A 21,141-nucleotide genomic window follows, 5' to 3' on the forward strand; every position below is an offset into this window, starting at 1 on the left:
TTAACTCAAAAGTGACTGTAGTAAATATGGGTTCAGTTGTTTTTCTCAAATTAATGCTAGGAATTAAAGTATCAATACCTCTATGATACCCAAACAAGGATTCTTAGGAGAAAGAAGCTCCTGAAATAGTTCTTTGCTTAAAAAGCAAAGCAATATACTTCCCAGTAGATTAGTAAACATATAAGCACTATGAAAAAAATGGAACAAACAACCCAAAACAGCTCTGAACACTTCAACAACTGACTCTTTAGAGTGTTCCTAGTTAAAAAGTTCAATGACCAAAAAGAAGATGTATACACTTTTCATATGCTGTATATGTCTTCATTTGTCACAAAGATTTTTTTGAATTCTACCATGACCTATTTTATATTCAAATGAGCATTTTTTAATCTTCACATGATAAAATGGTTTCTGTTTTTCTTTTATTGATTTCTAATTTTACCTGATTATGATTGAATAAGATACAGGGAATTATTTCTCTCTTCCTCCCTCCTCTTTCTCTTTTGTATTTTCTAAGACTTACTATGCATCCTAAAATATGATCTATTTTGTCAAAGATTCCATGTGCAGCTGAGAAAAAAAATGAATTTGATACTTCATGGATGAAACAGTGTGTAGACATTGTTAGATCCATTCGATTAATAGTATTTATAAGGTCTGAATGTATGTAGCATATGTCTGGGTGACATATCTATTTGTGAGAAAGCTGTGTTGAAATCACTGAGAATTATTAGGAATTTATGTTTAGTCTATCTGGGACTTTATGTCAACTAGGGCATAGATATTTACAATCATTACATCTTTCTGTTGGACAGTTCCCTTTCCTAGAATGAAGTTACCATACTTTTTTTTTTCTTCTAATTAATTGAGTTTGATAGATTCTTTGTGAGATATGAGAGTAGCTACCCCTTCTTGTTTTCATCTTTATTTGCTTGGCATATTGTTTCCCAAACTTCTGCCCTCAGCCTGTGGATGTTTTTGTCCATAAGGTGAGTTTCTTGTAAACAACATATGGTTGGGTCCTAATCCACTTTGGCAGTTTTAAATCTTTTCATTAGAGCTTTGAGACTACTTACAATTGGTGGGGTTATAGAATGATAAATTTTGTTTCCTGCTATTTTGATTTATTTCTAATGTTTAATTCAGACTTGACTCTCCTTCACTTAGATTGTCTTCTAGTGAGATTATTCATTCACTGACTCTATTTTTCTTATTTTTATTTCATCTATGCATAATACTTCTTTAAGTATTTTGTAGTACTGGCTTAATAGTCATGAATTCTTTTAATTTATGCTTCTGTTGGAAGATTTTCATTTAACTTTCAATTCTGAGGGAATAGCTGTGCTAAATATTATAACCCTGTTTGGTAATATTTATCCTTTGATGTTTGGTATATGTTCTTCCAAGCTCTCCTGACTTTGTGAGTGTGGGCTATGGAGTTAGTAGTAATTCCTACAGCCTTACTTTTAAGTGTGGCCTGCTATTTAACTCTTATAGCTTAAAAATTCTAATCTAATTCTGTATATTACATATTTTAAATATAATGGGTATTGGAGAGGGTTTTTTTTCCCCAAAAAACTTGTCTATTTAGGATTTTGAACATATCTTGTATTTGGATTTTCATTTCATCCTGATGGTTTGGAAAATTTCCTGTTACTTCACCAAAAGGGTTATGCATGCTCTTTGTTTGTATCTTACTGCCTTTCTCAAAGCCAATGATCCTTACATTTGGTCTCTTAATGTTGTGGCAGATATCCCTGAGTCCTCTGGTCATAGTACATTATCTTTATTGCTAGGTGTATTTTCCAGATTATATACCTTAACTTGGAACCCTGAAAATATGTCTTTTTTATGGCCCAATTAGTTAGCGATACCTTCAATTGAATTTTACAATTTATCTATTCATTCATTTCTGAGATATCTATTTGATTATTTTTTAGAATATCCATTTTTAAAAATATTTATTTTTTAATTATATTTGGACACAATGCCTGTATTTTATTTATTTATTTTTTATGGAGTTTTGAAGATTGAAAACAGGACCTCAAACATGCTAGGTGAGTACTCTACCACTGAGCCATAACCCAGTCCTTCAGAATATCTATTTATTCAAATAAATTTTTACCTCCTTTATCTTCTATCTTGCCTCATTTCTTTGATTTCCTTTTAGTTTATTGATCATTTTAACCCTCTTATTTTTGAATGCTTCATATTAGCTCTTGTCCACTTCCAGTTTTCAGGAGTTTTAGACTTTTGGAGGTATGCTGGTTTTTTGTTTTCTCATATTTTCTGTATGTCTTTGTTTAGATTTGTCTCTCTACTCATATGGGTCTTTCTCCCACTGTTGTCTAAAGGAATCTAGTGAGCTGCTTTCATTTTACCTATGTCCCAATCCATGAATATATCATGGCCTATGTCAAGGGGTTGTAGTTAATGTGTTCATAATACTTTGGTTAATCCCTTACACCCCTTTGAGGGGACAGGGTGAAAATCATTAAGACAAAACAATATGCTAATTTTTCTTTAAGCTTGCTAAACAGTTTTTAAAACTTTAACTAATCTGAAGTGGAATATGGGGATTGCACACTACAGTAAGCTTAAAGGTTGGTATGAAAGAGGTGGAATTGCTATCATACTACATATGGCATGTTCATCAAAGAGAAAGAAGGAAGAATACAAGGAGGAAAAAATGAAGAAAGTGAGGAAAATAATGAGAGACAGAAGAGAGGCAGAAAGTGAAAAGTGAGTGAGATTATTAAAAATTGCAAGAATAAAAAATCTAATGTATAGATCCAATTCATACTTTACCCTAACGATAAAACTGGCAAACAACCCCACACACAAAAAAAATTAATAATAAATTATCCAAATAAAACTAACAACAACAAAAAACTAGGACATAAGAAGAAAACAGAACAAAAAATAAGTAAAAGAAAGAGAATAAATCTAAAACGTAGAAAACAACAAACTAGACATGTTAGCAAAAGAAAAATGAAACAAAAAGCAGAACACACCAAACACACACACAAATCACATACACTCACATACTCATATACACATGCTCCTACTAACAACTAAACAGAACAAAACAACAAATAGAGATAAGAAACATACAGAAATAAAAAAAATCAGTGAAAAAGGCAGAAACTGGAGAAATGATAAAGCGAAAAGGGAGAGAATAAATGTCAGAGTAAGAAGAGAAACAAAATAAATAAGTCAGATTAATACAATATTTTCCATTCAAAACTGTCAGTGAAAGAGACTCTTTCTAGGAACCCCAGCTACTCAGAGGTCTGAATCAGTGGGGTGACAGGGCTGAACATCCCTTGGTCTATCCCCTGTACTACAAAACTCAAAAATGCAACAAACATAATTAGTGATCATACAATAAAAGCAGAGGAAATTTAAAAAAAAAATTTTAATTTTTTTTAAAAAGGGGTGTGGCTAAGGAGATTAGCCAGGAGAGTAAATAGTAAAAGAAGAGAAAAGGAGGAAGGTTCATCAAAACAAAGAATAGTAGTGTATTTCCAATAAACACATTATAACATTACAGATTTTTATAAATGTAGAATAATGGATTAAGGAATACAAATCTTGATAGCTTGAGGGAATCTCAAATCAATACATATGTTGTACAAGTGATATAACAAAGGCTAATATTAGAGAGTCAAAAATTATTCCTTGGTGATGTTTCTGAGATGGAGGGAGTTCTGAGACTCCCTGTTTGGATTATGCTCACTATTGGGAGGTGTAGAAGATATGTAAACTTCTACAGCATAATCTCTGAGTATCTCTGGATTACTGCATGTTACTTTGAATAAGAAGGAGCATTCAGAAGGCTAGATGTCATGGGTGTGGTAACAATGTTTTCAGATAATCAGGCAGTAGTAAATTGCAGATTAAACCCAATAGCTTGAATATACTTGAAGAAGCTACCTCAGTCTTGTTCTAATATCAAGCTACAGAATGCCTCACCTGTGACCAGTGGGCACACCCATTAAAATTTACTGAATTTCATTTTGCTTTCTTTTCTTTCCATTTTTTATTTCTATTAATATTCACATTAAAAAGTGTAAATGACTCAATCTCTCAAAAACATCTACCAGGAAAGAGTAATTTTGTTTTAGGGCCACTGCTTCATGAAAAAATATGAACAGGACTTCAACAGCAGAATGTAGCAACCACAGGAAAAAATCAACAATTTTGAATATAGAACAATTGACAGTATGTCGTCAGAGGACAGACAGAAAAAAATAAAGAAAAAGGAAGAGAGCCTACAGGACTTGCAGGATACCATCAAGTGTACCAAAACATGCACTATGGGAAGCCCAGAAGGAAATAGGAAGACAGTATTTGAAGAAATAGTGGTTAATATTCCAAAGTTGAAAAAAAATACAGATTTATGTATCCAACAAGCTCAATTAACTCCAGTCAGAATAAACTCAGAGAAATATGCAGTGAGACACCTTAAAGTCCAATATCTAATACTGCTCAATTTGGGTTTTTTTTTATTACAGCATTACCTAGTAATGTATCCATTTTACAGGCATTGGTGGTGCACCCTTGTAATCCCAGCTACTCTGGAGTCTGAGATTATAAATTTGAGGTCAATTTGGACAATAGCAAGACTCTGTCTCAAAAGAAAAAAAAAATTTTGGTGGGGGGTGTTGGAAACATCCTTCATTGATATAGTATCAATGGCAGAGATTCCCTGGGCTTAATTACCTTGAACTGCAAATAAAAACATAAACAAAAAAAAAAAAAAGAGGAAAGAAAGAAAAGATATATCCTAAAAATTCTTCTCTGGAAAGATTTATATTGATTTTTTTTTCACTTTGACATTTGGAATAAATTTATTCAAATGAATTTTGATTGATTAAGAGTATCAAAATTTACTTTATTCCTCCCCCCAACATCTATCAATATCTTCTCTTTATATTTATTTTTTTCTATGTATCTCTATCATTTATGTATGTATAACATAAACATTATTATACTATTCATCATTATTTTTTCTATATTCCTGGCTTTCTTTACTTTCTTTTCTACCATGGATTTAACTAAGGGGCACTCAACCACTGAGCCATATCCTCAGCCCTATTTTGTTGTTTAGTGCCTCACTTTTAAGTTGCATTACAAAATTCATTTTGTTATTTGTTGGATAAACATTTAATTGTTAAACATTTACCAGCACATTATTTCTCTTTTCCCACATGTACTGATGGGTCTGAAATTTTGAGTACCATATTGCTTGAGTCATCTACATCAATATGTAAAAAGCAAACTCATACTTATGCAGAATCTCCAAAACAACTACTGGGAAAAAAAAAATCCCTGTCAAGCAAAGAGGAAGAAAAAGAAAACCAATTCTTGAATGGCTAGAAATTCAGCTCTATGATATCTAAGAACAGATTCCAGTGAATGGCCCAAATCCAAAGGAAGTTGCTATCAAGTAAGAAAAACATTTCTTGCAAGCACATGAATTCAATATTCTTGTTTAGAAATATGGATGTTTTAAATATTCATGCTCTCAGCAAATTTGTTAATTTTCATCTGGTTTTCAGTATGCATAATGCTCTTTATAACGGGACATGGAATGAACCTCAGTGTAATTCATTAAAAATGTATTGTGATGAAGATACTGGGGCCTGCCAGAAATACTAAAGTCAGCCATGCAGTAACGTTGAAACTGGAGTCAAAGAGCATGAAGCAACATACACTACAACAAAAAGCTTAAATTCACAATGAAGATATGACACATGCACAGTAAATAGTATAGGACAATATTCATGATGTGAGAACCACTGGAGATCAAGGAGAACTAGAAACATACTAGAAGACATTAACTCACAGAAGAGTTTATGTAGGACTTGGAGATTACACCTTTGGCAAAATATTATCAGAGTGATCAAAAGGAAAGTTCAATGATCCTTAAGCCTGAAGTCTGGCAATTTTATTAGAAGTCACTCTCATTATGTGAAATCAAAATATTCATACTCAGAGAATTTTAATGATATGTAAATGTAAAAATTAAAACTGTGCCAAATAAGATCAAAATAGGAAAAATGAAGAATACAACATTCAGGAAAAGACAGCTCAATAGGGCATTGATGCCCAAATACAACAATGTTGATATGGCATTGCATGCGAAGTTCCATTTAAACTTCAGGCAATAGACTTCTTTACCATTAAATTTTATTTGAAAAACATTTCTTAATCAAGTTCTTAAAGGATTGTTTTACTTGCTGGTTCCTTAAGGAGTAAATAAAAGGATTTAACATTGGGGCAACAGAGGTATTGAGCACAGCTATGCCCTTAGTCAACGCTTCTCCTTCTTTGGCTGAAGTTTTGACATATATGGAAATGCAGCTTCCATAAGAAATGGAGACAACAATCATGTGTGAGGAGCAAGTGGAAAAGGCCTTTTTCCTTTGCTCAGCAGAGGGGATCCTCAGAATTGTTTTAATGATGAACATATAGGACAGAATCACTAATGTTAAGGTTGTAATGAGAGTTAATATGGCCAGGATAAATGCCAAGAGCTCTAGGAAGGATGTGTCTGTGCAGGAGATCAAGAACAAAGGAGAGGAGTCACAGGTGAAGTGGTCAATGATGTTGGAGTCACAGAAATCCAGTTGTAGTCCCATGATCACAGGTGGAAAGATGATGAGAAAGCCAGTCAGCCAAGAACCAAGGACAAGCAGAGTGCAGATCCTGCTGTTCATTATTGTTGTGTAGTGCAGAGGCTTGCAGATAGCCACATAACGGTCATAGGACATGGCAGTCAAAAGGAAAAATTCTGTTGCACCAAGCAGTATGAGGAAAAACACCTGGGCTGCACAAGAACTATAGGAAATGGTCTTATCCCCTGTTGTTATGCTAACCAGGTATCTAGGAATAGAAACTGTGGTGAATGAGATTTCTAAGAAAGAGAAATTCCTAAGGAAGAAATACATGGGTGTTTTTAGGTGCAAGTCTACCAGAGTGAGGGTGATAATTGTTAAGTTTCCAGTAATGCTCAGTATGTAGGTGAAAAATAGAAATAGAAAAATTAAAATATTTAGCTTTGGGTCATCTGTTAATCCCAGAAGAATGAACTCAGTTGCAGATGTATGGTTTTTCATTTTTTATTGTTTACTTCTTATAGGTCTAAAAATGAAAATTTGAAACAATGATTTAGTGAGTATGGTACTAAATTTTCACCACTTCTCCTGAATTAGGAAACATAAAAGGCTTATAAAGAAACAAAGAATTAACCAAGGTGTACTAAATTTTCAATAAATACATTATCTACAACAACAATCACAAAAACTATGTCTTATGTCCTTTTGCATCACCAGTCATTTAATATGAAGCTAGTCACTGACAATGTCTAATAAATTCATCTGTATAAGAAAAATATACCTATAAAATAAAAAATCTAAAAATGTAAAATATTCTTTTAAAACTACTATGCAAACGAATATGTTTTCTGATTTTCTGTAAATGAAGCATTTATTGAAGTATTTCTTAATTTTCCACAATATTCCAAGATATTTAATAGTCTAACAAAGAATCAGAGCCATCAACACTAATACTTCCATAATCCTAATCAAACAAAACCTAAATTTTCCCAAAGTATTAAATAGTTTACTTTCTGAATTAAATAATATCATTTTATCATTCTATATATGAGATTCTAAGGGCCAAAGTTAAGTGATACAGGTTATAAAATTATTAGAAGACAGAAAAATAAATGAGGGAAAAAATAGAAAATGCACTTACTGTGAGGTAATCCCACCTGGTAGCAGTGAACCACTGAAACTTAAATGCTAGGTTGCTTTTCTTTGAGTGACAATGTTTGATGCGTTATTTTCAGAGCATGTCATACACTTCTTGACCAATGTGATTTTCTTGCACAATATCAAACTTATAAAGCATATAGGTGGAATTTGGGCTGATGACTCTTGTTGTATACAGTGAACATATTTAGGAATGACTCTAATAGAAAACCTATTACTAATATCAGAGAAGCCCTGACAGGAACTTGACATAGATTCAAGTACTGCTAGAAGGTGCTACAACCAGGCTTAGGCAACAAATCCAAGAAGTTGAGGAATTTGTGATCTAGGAATGAGTTTGTGACCTGATGGGAAATCTGGTGTCCTGGACGGTGGATGAAGTTCTAAGGGCAGTCCCAAGTGATCAATTCAATTAAGTCTGATACTCAAGTTTGAAAAGTGTCATTGCAAAGCCGACATTGATAGAAAGTGTCTCTGGCACCAACTTATTACTTAGGAATAGAAATATGAGCTGTAAAATTGGAGATGGCAGTAGAAAAATGGACAGTTTAGAACTGGTTACAAGGAAGAATTTCAGAGCCAGAGATCATGAATTTCTGGAAAACCTTGAAGAAATAAAGAAGGAAAAAAAGAAAGAAAGAGAGAGAGGGGGGAGAAAGAGGGAGAGCGGGAGGGAAGGACAGACAGATAAGGAAAGAAAAGGGGGAGAGAGAACGAAGGAAAAAAAAGTAATGAAGAAGTGGGATTCTTTTAGTAGTTTTAGTACAATATTTACATATAATTAGGCAAGTAGAGGTGATAAAGGTACATATCTTGCTTATTAGGTAAGTGAAACTTAGTTCATGAGCAGGAGAGGGCTCATACCATGAATGAGAATCAAGAATCAATAGTTATGGAAAAGAGGTGAGCTGCATGGCTTATAAAAGAAAACTGTGAAGAAAATTAATAGTTAAGGACTATCCCAGGTTTTATGATTCAAATATCTTGTATCTTTTGTTTTCCAAAAATTCTATTAAAAGAAAAAAATCCTGCCCCAAGATGTTAGGAAAATGTGCCAATATATTTTACTTGGCTCTCACTAAGTATTGTTTAAAGAAAGATGGGTTATGATTTTTTTTTTACTGAGTTCATTTTCTAGCTAGAAAAAACTGGTTTATAAATATTCTTTTTAAAAAAACAAACTAGTTTTATCTGCTTTTTATCTGTTTTGTCTCCAAACAGACACGGGGGATTCTTACTGGAAAGCAAAATTAAAATGTCTCTGGAGAATATAGTACTGATGAGAGCACCCTAAAGAAAAGAGAATAATTTTAATTAGTCTTATTTTATAAATTATGTTTTCTCAACATTAAATAGTGGAGGTTTGTATAATACCAGCAACAAAAGTGAGGACATGACAGTCTTGAATTATTTTGGACTTCCTATTGTCAATCTCATTTTTTTTCAACCTGAAACAAATGTCTGCCAAAGTCATATAATCCCATAGCATGGAAAATGTGAAAAAAATACTGAAAAGAGTAATAGGAAAGGCCACATGATATTTAATTTACAATTAAAATGTTTTATTCATTGATAAAAACATATTGAGTGTCTATATTAGGCAGGAGAAAGTTAGTAGATAAGCATATCAGCATCACCAAGATACAATGACAACCAAGAGTATAATACAAAAACAAAGTTCATGAAATTCACAAATTAAAAAAAAAAAAAAAAACTTAAGCACTGTTTTTTTTTTCACAATAGAAGTAAAGCAAGCAAATTTTATGTGCTATTTTTGTTATCTGTGTCTAATTTTTCCTGTTGGACAATTTGGGTTCCATTACATTGTTTCAACTACTGAAGTATTTAATTACAGTATGTTCAGCATATATTCTTTATTTGAATCTTTTTGTTCTTCTAATCATTTTTATATCTACCAGGACCTGCTATGGCAGGTGAATCTATGTGAACGGGGTAGAAACACTGGTAATTTAGGTTAAATGTCTTATTCAAAGAGAAACTTCAAAAAGCCACATGCTCTTGCTTCTAACCAAAAATATAAATTGGAAGTGCTCCTTCCTTGTTTTCTAAAAATTTGGTAAATGTTTGGTGCAAGCTATTTCAGAACTTTATTTTATTTTATTTTTTACATTCTCCACCAGGCTTGTGGGAAAATGTTTTTTTTTTTTTTTTTTTTTTTTTTAGAAGACATGGCAAGTGGGCTTCAATGAAGGCTCCAAGATTTGAAAACCCTCAGGTCATACCTTTCATACTCTCTTCTCCAGCAGTGAAAAAAAGGCTTGCTTCTAATGTGACAAAGATGATTTGATGTCCTTGTGTGTTGTGTTATGCAAGATTCTTGTCAGCTTGGTTGCTCTCCAGCATCTTTCCATTGCTGGCTCTGGAGAAACAAGCTTTCAGGAATTCTAAAGCTATCATAAATGTGCTGGCAACAGCCTGAGTAATACTGGATGTGAACTCATGATCCCCAGTTGAGCCTCAGAATAGGGACCCAGCCCACAGGTGGTTTTGGTAGCACTATTGCAACACTTCCAGGTTTTCTACTCATAGACACTGTGAGATTTCTGTGCATCCCTTTGAGGTGCTAAAATTGTAGTACTTAATTACAAGGCACTGGATATTACTACAGAAGATACCTGACTGCAGGAAGCCACCAGTGAAATGTGTGTGGACCAGATTGGCATGGAAGCCACTGAGTAGAAAACTCTGTTATCTGGGAACTCCCAATGGCACTCCTGCTGGTTTTGAGAGGGTCCAGTGCATTTGAATTTCTACCCAGTTCTGTCGGAGGTGCCTTGCAACTTTCAAGATGTGCATGACCTGCTGAGAGCCAAGCAGCCTGCCTAGGCCCACCTACATCCTGTTTTTCCTGAAGAAGCAAGCCTGAGATAAAACTCCTCCCACACCGAAACCTTATACCTCCCAATCCCCTTTGATCTGTACCAATATATTTAAAAAAAAAAAAACAAAAAACAAGAATGAGCTTCCATTTTTATTAAAAGCTGCATCCCTCTGGTCAGCTTGTCCTGTTGCTGACCCCACTCAGGAAACATATTCCTGGTGCCCTGTGGTTATTTTCTTGCATTGTGGGACAGACAAGGCTAGCTACCTAGGGAATTAGAAGGAAGTAGTTTTATTGGCTGCAGCCAGTCCAAAGGGGAGGTTTTGCCTTGGTCCATTTGTCCCTCTGAACCCCAAATTCAGAAATGTTTAGAATTTCATACCCAGTGTGTATAAAAGGGAGAGGGGGAGATCAAAGACTCACAATCTGCAGAAGTCCACATACAAGTACATTTTTTTCTACTGTTCAGGGCAATCAACCCAGGCCTGGAAAATAAATCACTCTCTGAGAAAATCAGTGCCTGGGAAGGGAGCGTTCTCTCCTTTTCCCCCACTAGCTGGTTCCCAAAGAACCAGCTAATTTGTATTATTCACTCTTATCTTTTGGATTGTAAGGGACCCTCCCTAGGACCTAACCACTGTTCCCTGAAATGCAGATGCCTCTGTGAAGGCTTCAGGCTTGACAAGAAGCCTGAGTTAGTCTCCCTTATCCCATTCTGCTTCTGCAAAAACACCTCCTGCCTGAAAACTCTGTTGCAGAAATTCTTGCAGATAGTCTAAGAACAATTAGCTTTTATTTCAAGCCCATCCTTTGAAAGGAACCCTTTCCCTAGTCCACATAGTACATGAGTCAGACCTGACTGTACCTCCCACGTGGAAGCTTTGTAAGGAAGAGCATTAAGATCCAGCAGCTTGACATCAATTTCCTTTGGACTCTTTAGGACCTGGCAATCTACTATGCCAAATTCCTTATTATTCCTCTTAATGAGAGCAGTTTCCTTCTGAGGTAAACCCTCATTAAACTTTTCAGTTTGTACTATTTTTTTTGTTTTTACTTTTTGTCACATCTAGGACTCCAGCCAAGTTGCCTCTACTCCACAAAATTTCTACTTACTCTGTAAGGGAGAGACCACACAAGAGACCAGCTTCATGCAATTGCAGGGGGAAGTTTTATTGAACCAGCATGCTGGGGCTCAAGGCTCACTCAGGAAGGGAGAGCAGCCCAGAGCCCAGAGCAGAGGTCAAGCAGAGCTTAAGTACACTTTTTGGAGAGGGTGGGGGGCTTTGCATACATCAGAAGAAATCATCTTGAGGCGCGGGAAAATTGAACAACAACCCTGAGCCATGATTAGTACATCTATTGGCGGGAACAATCTGGGCAGGGGTGATTGGTCACCCCTGAGCGTGATACACATTTAAACTGATTGGTTTTGTGGCCTGGATGCTTACGTCTGAGCTATTTGGAGCCCTTAGCTAATAAACAACCAGGGAATCAATGGAAATATTTACTGGGCAGTTCAGGTATTGTTCTAACAGCTACAGAGATTACAGGTTCTGGGGGTAGCAGAGGAATTTTAACAATACCTGGCCTATTATTATTATTTTTAGCCCAAGCCTTTCAATTTAGAAACCTTACAATCCCCAGTCTTTTACACTTTAACTCAGACTCTCGAAGCTTAGAGTCAGCTTAGAAATTTTACCTTCACAACTCCTTATTTTCGTGTAGACTTTAGAGATAATTTTTCTAGTCTTCTATTTGTGCTAAGGGCTTGAATGATGGATAATTTTATTTACTTTTGTTTTTTAATATATTGTTCTCTAGGTGTGTGAATTTTTTTTTAATCAAAGGAAACACAAAATTCATAAAAAAAAACTAGGAACTACAAAGCATTTTTAATCCCTTTATCTCTTCAGCTAGAAAGATGGTAGAAGTCAGTTAGAAAATGCATGGTAGGCAGCATAGACTCCTCCTGTGATTCTTGCACTGATAAAAAAACACAAACCTAAATGAAACCTTTATCCATATAAAAGCCTCAGAGAAGAAACTGAAAACAGCATATCACTGGCCAATATAAAATATCTGTCTCTCAGACCATCAAATGCATACTTCATGTCTTCAGTAAAGAGAAGCACACATTGTTTGGACTTCTATTCTTTGGGTAACATCCATTCCTCTTGTACTTTGATGAAATTCTTCTTTTACTATCTTACAAATGATGTTTAAATGCTAAAGGTCATTACTAAACATATTTTATGTAAAAATACTATAAATGTGAAAATGTAGAGGAGTAACAGCAAGAAACACAGTGATATTTATTACCAAGCTACATTTCTACAATTGTAATAAAGACAACATTGGAATACTCTTCAGAAGTTTTTTCCTCTACTTTTCTATTTTTTTAAAAAACATTGCAGTGATCTGGATTAAATCCAAGGTCTCATGCATATTAAGCAAATGTTCTACTACTGGGCTATACCCTATCCTTGGGGGTTTTGCAGGGTGTTATGGTTTAGATATTAGGTGCTCCCCAAAAGCTCACATGTGAGACAATGTAAGAAAGTTTAGAGGTGAAATGAATGGATCATGAGAGTTTTAACCTAATCAGTGCATTAATCCCCTGATAGGGATCAAGTGGGTAATAACTGTAGGCAGTTAGTATGGGACTCAAGGAGGTTTGTCACTCAGGTTGTACCTTTGGGGTTCATTTTTTTCATGGTGGTAAGGGAAATTCTCTCCCCCACCCTTTTCTTTTATAATCTAAATAAAAATCCAGTGTGTGAAATTTGTTCCAGAGATGTTTCCTTTTTCCTTTCTGGACTGTAACTGATGAAAAAACATAAAATATTAATATTATATATGGTATTAATGCATAAACTCTCCATTAGTTACTCTATTTCCCCTTTGTCCTTGACCCAGATGTAAATTAAGCATATTTACTTACTATCCAGAAAGGTACTCAAACTCATATTGAAGATTTTGAACTCACAATGATTTTACCTGTTCTACATTTCAGCTGGCTTATTTGAAGAGAAATCTAGTGTGGTTTTCACCTGAGGTTCACTGAGCTTCAAGTCTTTGGTTGACACTTATTATTTTATTTTTATAATTAATATTTTTATGATACGATGTCTTGTTATACAGCCCAAGCTTGCCTTGAAATTGTGACCCTCCTGCTTCAAATATTCTGAGTATCATGAGTTGATATCTTTAATATCTTTAAGTAACGTTTTTGCAATTATTATTTTGAATATTGTTTTGTCCTATATTCTCTTTGTTCTTCTGGGATACCAATTCACATGTATATTAGAGCTCCCATGGAATAGAGACAACCATATTTCCTATATTCATCATTTGTTTTACAAATATGTGTGGCCTAATATTTCAATTTCCCTAAAATTTATTTTATTCCATGTTAGTCATAACTTTCCTTCATTATCAGACCCTATCAATTATTTCATTCTTATGAATTATTTTTAAAATTAATGTGAAGAGAATATATTTATACAATAAAAGTAAAACATTTTCTTATTAGTTCATATTAAATATTAGACATTTAATAAAATATATCCTTATATGATTTTCTAAATTATATTTTATTAAATGTCTATAAAGGGAATATCCTACTCTACTATATGTGTCTCAATAAATTACTCTTTTCAATTTCAATTTCTTTAGAAATTTTCTGTCTTATTTTACCAATTGAAGCTGTTTTACACATTTACTGTAATTTTTAAAATAAGGAGTAAGCAAAATATTTAAATATTTTAATGTAATTTTGCATTATTTTTAAAGAAAGAATAAATCATTTCCCTGGTTTAAAGGACATGTATACAAAAATGTAGATGTGTTTTCCTTGAAAACATCTTGTTCAATTATATTTCTATTTTAAGTTACTTCCTAAAATGCTAGTTATGCCATTATTTTTCTCTGTCCATCAAATTCACATGTAAATATTTTATGCTATGAGGTGATGCAGAGACTATAAGAGATATATGTTTGACACCTCCAAAACACATACTATGAGTTAATTTTAGAATATTCGGTGATTAAAAATTATGAACAACATTGTCATTAACTTGATATTCCTCTCTAAATTCTTTTGGAAGGGAGAATGAGAAGGCTCCCCATAGCTCAGACACTTGGCACAACTTACTTATTCATTCATCATTTGAATGCTACTATATAAATTAGACTTCACTTTAATGTCAACATTTCAGGCTTCCCTAAAGACAGTGTAAGAAGAATATTAATTAACTTTGATATTTTGTTTCTAGGGTTAATGATGAAAATATCAATTAGTATCTTTTCCCATAAGTATTCCCAAGAACTTTTACCAGTTCTGAGTAAATATGCTCTTTATATAAAAAGTGGAAATATAATGAACAGAAATGTGGAGACCAAACAATCTTCATTCAAGTCAGAATAAGAAAATTAGAAAAAAGAAGCATCAATAATAAAATAGTATGGTTTTGATACAAATAAACAGCTTAGATTTCCAGATTTTAGGTTAGGCTGAACCTGGACATTTGCCTTTTGTTGTAGAGAAGTCAGAATAACATGTTGGAAAATGCCACACATATGCTGATTGGAGAGCAAGAGATATACACAATGTTTATGTATATTTCTAAATATCTTTGGATCTCAATGTGAACACTGTATCTGTTGAAAGGGAAGCAGCAAAAAAAAGTATGGGTTGGAAATTAATTTCTAGACAGTTAAAAAACATGTCTAATATATACTTGGTTATAATAAAAAGAATTCTTCACAATGCATCAGCAAAGAAAACCTCCATGAAATTCGTGGAAAGTAAGTATTTTTTTTTTGCTATTTTGTTTTTCTATGCACAAAGAAGTTGTCACATAAACCATTTAATTGAGAATATGTGACAATAGATTCAGCCAGATAAACTCACATTTAGAGAAACAAAGAAAATATTTATGTAACATGTAACTCATGATGAAATATTCGAAGAACATATTTCAAAGTATTGCTGTTTTTGTCTATTGGACTAGCGCCAAGAGAAATAATTTTCAAAATGTATATAAAAAATGACAGATACTCATTCCATTATACCTACTAAAGTATTCAATATTTTAATATTATTGAATGCAAATTATTTCTTATATGATAAAGCTAATGATGAAGTGAAACTTACTGAACAATTAAATTGTAAATTCAATGTAAATTTTCAACTGTGCATTTAAATACCAATTTTGTAATGCATATTGTTTTAGTCTTAAAATTCATAAAAAAATATTTTTGTTGAAAAAGTTTTAATGGCCATAACCAAAAACAAAACAAAACAAAAACTCAAACCTAAACATACATATATCATCAGGAAATAACCATTTAGAGAATATTAATTGCAAAAGGTCCTTTTTGATTAGCTAGACATTTTGGGATACAGATATATCCAGAAAATACACATCTCTCTGAAAGAAACTGAACAGAAAATGATTTTACTAATAGCAGGATTAACCATGGTAATCTAAAAAATGTTTGTAAAAGTTAGGTCTGCAGATATTAGGAAAACTAGATAAGTGTGCAGATACTTCTAGAAAAAAATATAAAGCCATCGTTTTGTAAACTAAAAAGGTATCTGAAAAGAGAGTTAGGAAAATGAGTATCCAGAATGGAGATGAGAGTAAGAGGGGTTAGCCTGGAGTTTTGACTGTTATGTAAAATTTGAAAACTCTAGAAGGAAAACAAAGCTTCTGCATATCTACTGAGTTGCTGGCTATTTTATTAAACTTGGAAAACTGCACTTGATCTATCTTTTAAAATATTGTTTAATTATTTATCACCTCCACCTCCTTGCAGCTCAAATGGCATCTTGAGAGAATTGAACCATGAGGAACCACACAGTAGTGACAAGCTTCATTATTGTAGGACTGACAGCGGACCCAAATTGGGAAATTGTAATTTTTCTTTTTCTACTTCTAACATATCTTTTGAGTACTACAGGAAATCTTCTTATCATCCTTCTGACCTTGCTGGATTCCCGCCTCAAAACGCCCATGTATTTCTTCCTAAGAAATTTTTCCTTCTTAGAAATCTCATTGACATCTGCCTGCATCCCTAGATACCTGGTCAGCATAGTCACTAAGGAAAAGACTATTTCCCGTGATGCTTGCTTGGCACAGGCACTTTTTGCTGTTTTCATAGGTATAACACAGTTTTTCCTGTTGGCAGTTATGTCCTATGACCGCTATGTGGCCATCTGCAAACCCCTTCATTATGCAACCATTATGAGCAGCAGAGTGAGCCACCTGCTGGTTGCTGCCTGTTGGATAGCTGCTGGGGTAGCGATCATTCATGGAGTTATTGTGAGTCTGACCATAGAATTCTGTGATGGCAATGTTATTGAACACTTCTTGTGTGACAGCTCTCCTATCCTGAAACTCTCTTGCACAGACACCAAGGAAATGGAATTCTCAAATTTTATTTTAGCCATTATCACCCTCTTGAATACACTGGCTCTGGTATTGTTCTCTTATATCAAAATCATAACGACAGTTATGAAGATCCCTTCTGCCCAGAAGAGAAAGAAGGCTTTTTCCACCTGTTCCTCCCACCTGATTGTGGTCTCCATCTCTTATGGCAGTTGTATTTTTATGTATATCAAACCTTCTGCAGAGGAAAGGATATCTTTAAACAAGGGAGTCTCAGTGCTCACCGTTTCCATTGCACCTGTACTAAATCCTTTCATTTATTCCCTAAGAAATAAGCAAGTGATACAAGCCCTGAGGGACCTAGTAAAAAAATGTGCCTTTACAACTTTGAAGTAACAGCTTTGGCTTTTGTAAAAGCATACTATTGAGAATTAGTGAAAATGCTATCCTCTACCAGTTACATTTATAACATAGCCCTTTAATTTATTAGTTTTTATTATGCCAGTCACAGAAGTTACCCATAAAGAGCCTTCATTGTCCTCCTGAATGTTTATCATTTTAATAGCATGGTCCTTCCCCGTTATGTTCTCTCATGATTATGATTATCAAAATATTTCACTATGAATCCTTATGAGAAACCTCACATATGTTGCACATGGTTTTCTACAATAGATGACCCCTTTTGTGAACTCTGTAAATATGAACTTATTTATTTTCCTCAATCTCTAAGGAAGACTGCTTTCTTAGCCAGACAATGTTAATATTTAATATATATATATGTATATATATATATATATATATATATATATATATATATGTGTGTGTGTGTGTGTGATGTTGCTGGAAGCCAAATGTGCATTATTCCTTCCTTTCCTCCTTTTCTTTCTTCTTGCCCTGTTTTTTTCTTCCTTCCTTATTTTTTGAGCATATGGGATGACATTTATTTCCACATATTTTCTTTCTCCTCATTTTTTGTAAGTTTTCTATTACTTTTTAAAAAAAATTTCTTCTTTGTGTCTCTTTTGTCTCGGCTAAATATCTAAAAGTATACATTCATAAGGCTTAATATTTTATACAGTTCCCTTTACTAGTTTTTCATGTTACTATCTATTATTGCCTTTTTTTATGCATTTGATCTCTTGAAGTAAGAAAAACAAGAAGAAATAGAACCATCAACATGCTGTCTGCCTCACATCCTCATCCTGTGTGTACATGTAAACAGTTTCTATGAGAATCCAGTGAATCACCACCAGTACTCACAAATGACATGAAATTGTTTTTCCCTCAGAAATTCTATCTTTTTTGGTGGGAGGATACTGGCATTGAACCTAGTGACTTTTTACCACTGAGTCTCATCCCCCGCACTTTTTACTTTGGATCGAGGTCTTGCCACATTGCTGAGGCTGGGCTTGAACTTGTGATGGTTGTGCTTCAATACTCCCAAACCTCCACCTAACCTTCCCCTCCACTCCCACTGGTGCAATTACAGTTATATGTAGTGAAGCACAACAAATATGCACCTTTTATTTGATATATTCACAGTAGTTACATTTAAAAATAATTACTGATATAACTGAGGTATCTTCTCTCATATTTGTAATTTTTATTTTAAATTTTGTTTTTATGTATGTTTATGTCATTTAATTTTATCACATCATTAGCATATCAATTATATGTCTCCCACATTTTTACCCTTAATGCATCTCCTCCTACAGGGTGTTTTGTTCTAAGTTGGTTAGGTTTTAATTGCTGTGACCAAAATACTTGACCAGAACAACTAAGAGGAGGAAATTTTATTTTCAACCTCGATTTCAGAAGTTCAATCCATGGATGGCCAACTCCATTGCTCCGGGCTCAATATCTTTTGCATTTTTAATGATTTCTCTAAAGTTTTAAATTTATTTATTTTAAAATTAACCTATGTCAATCTTCAAAAGAACATTATACCTCCTCATGTGAAGAGCTGTACCTTTGAAGAGCAATTGAATTAGTCCTTTAAGACATTGAAGTCATTCATATTTTATAACTAATACACCATTAGTATTATGAATTCAAACACTTGTCTTTTTTTAAATTAAGAAAAACTTTATATTCATTTTTTTATTATTCAACTTTCCTGCTTTCTGTGTAGAATAGTGTTCCAAATCTATATAATATTTCTTCTGCTTGGAGAACTTTTTGAAATGTCCCTTTCAGATCAACTAATGATTTTAATCAGCTTTTGTTTCTCTGAGATAGTCTATTTCTCTTCCCCTTTTGAAGAATAAATAAACTGGATGCAAGTTCATAGTTTTTCTCTTTCAATATTTTAAATATTTTACTACATGGTTTATTTCTCGCTTATTTCTAATATAACAGTGTTGTAATTTTATCCTTGTTCCTCTGTAGGTAAACTTTATTTATTCCTCCTATATTTTTTTCAAGATTTTCTCTTTGGTTTTGTTTTTCATTATTTTTAACATGATCCATAGCTGTACCAATCAAAAAAGTCATTCTTCATTTTTATTGTGTTATAGATTCCATTTCTCTCGTTAGAGTAGCCATCTGTTATTGCATGCTGTATCTTTTTCTATTAGAGCACTTACCATATTAATCATGGTTATTTAAAATTCTTCCTTAGATATCTCCAACATTTACATCATGTCTGGCTCTGGTTTTAGAGCCACCTATGTCTTACCAGATTTTCTGCTATCTTTTGTAATCCCTTGTAATATTTTTGTTGAAAGCAGAACATGTTGTATTAGTTAATGTATTTATAATAATCTTGCTAGGAATTGGCATATGCTTAGTTAAGATTTATTGTAGGGGGCTGGGGATGTGGCTCAAGCGGTAGCGCGCGACTGGCATTGCATGCCGCCCGGGTTTGATCCTCAGCACCACATACCAACAAAGATGTTGTGTCCGCCGAGAACTAAAAAATAAATATTAAAAATTCTCTCTCTCTCTCTCTCTCTCTCTCTCTCTCTCTCTCTCTCTCTCTCTCTCTCTCTCCTCTCTCACTCTCTCTTAAAAAAAAGAAAGCTGAACTAAATTCTTAAAAAAAAAAAGATTTATTGTAGGTGTAGTGTCACAGGTTTCAATATACGTTTTTGTCATTGTTTTTGTCTCCCTTGTTGACTTTGGGTTTCTGTAAAAACTATTTCTTGGAATGAGTCTGAGTCTTTTACTTTTAAAGCTAGAATCCATTGTCATTATATTGTAGCCTTATGGGTGTAGTGGTTAGTTATGGCAAAGGGCCAGTGTTCTATGATTTTATGATTTAATATCTGTCTTTTAGGTCAGTGACTCTACAGTCTGAATTTCACAAGTGTTTCTGCAGTAGTTTAGATTCCTCCATGGCTATGAGTGAGTTGGAAGATGGAATTTAAGATGCTCTGGAGTATAAGCAACACCTTTCCTGCAGGTGGGAGAAGGATTTAATGAAGTTCGCCAACTGTAGGTCTCTGTAGTGGAGAACACTTTTGGAGTCTTTCAAATAGCTGCTTTTCTCCTTTTCAGCAGGAAGGATTTGTCTTGGCTCTTGACCATAGAACTTGATCATGTTCCTAGAGGTGGTTCCCAGGAAAGTATGGGTCCTTTGATGATTTTAGTTCCCAGGAGTTTCAAAATATCATTGTAGTCCACATTCAGCTTCGAGCAATTTGTGAAAATTGTCACTTAATTGTTCCTACCTGTATATAGGACCAGCAGTTCCACTTAAGCAGATCTCAGATGTGACTCTCTGTGGTGTTTCACCCTCCCTCCAGGTTCCCTGGTGGCAGTATATCTTGTGCTTTAATTCTTTGAAGGGTTCAAGAAAAGTCATCAGTTTTCATTTTGTTCAAGATTTTCATGCTTTCAGGATGGGACTTTGAAGTTCATTACGTGTCAATCTATAACTGGAAGTTAAAAAATAATTAGTTGTTCCAATCACAAGCTTATTTTAAAATTTCTATGGAAAGACAAAGAACCTAAAATAAGCCAAATGACTTTGGAACCATGCAATACTTAAGACATTGTATACTTTAAAATATTTATTGCATTTGTCAAATTTTCATAGGTAAATAAAAGATTAGTGGATATGATTTTATTCATTTAGGTGCATTATTTTTCAAGAAATATTTTTTAGACGTTGATGGGCCTTTAT

At 33.8% G+C, this 21,141-nt stretch overlaps 2 protein-coding genes across 2 annotated transcripts; one reads left to right on the forward strand and one right to left on the reverse strand.

Annotated features, from left to right (window-relative positions):
• Window positions 1-6,188: 6,188 nt before the first annotated feature.
• Window positions 6,189-7,124, reverse strand: LOC101977534 (olfactory receptor 6C76). The gene has a single exon (XM_005342235.2). It carries the CDS (start codon window positions 7,122-7,124, stop codon window positions 6,189-6,191), a length of 936 nt encoding a protein of 311 aa, XP_005342292.2.
• Window positions 7,125-16,472: 9,348 nt separating this feature from the next.
• On the forward strand, window positions 16,473-17,411 carry LOC101970448 (olfactory receptor 6C75). Its single transcript, XM_005342684.2, has one exon. It carries the CDS (start codon window positions 16,473-16,475, stop codon window positions 17,409-17,411), a length of 939 nt encoding a protein of 312 aa, XP_005342741.2.
• Window positions 17,412-21,141: the final 3,730 nt, after the last annotated feature.

The sequence above is a fragment of the Ictidomys tridecemlineatus genome, chromosome 6 (assembly GCF_052094955.1).
Source record: "Ictidomys tridecemlineatus isolate mIctTri1 chromosome 6, mIctTri1.hap1, whole genome shotgun sequence".
Taxonomy (NCBI): domain Eukaryota; kingdom Metazoa; phylum Chordata; class Mammalia; order Rodentia; family Sciuridae; genus Ictidomys; species Ictidomys tridecemlineatus.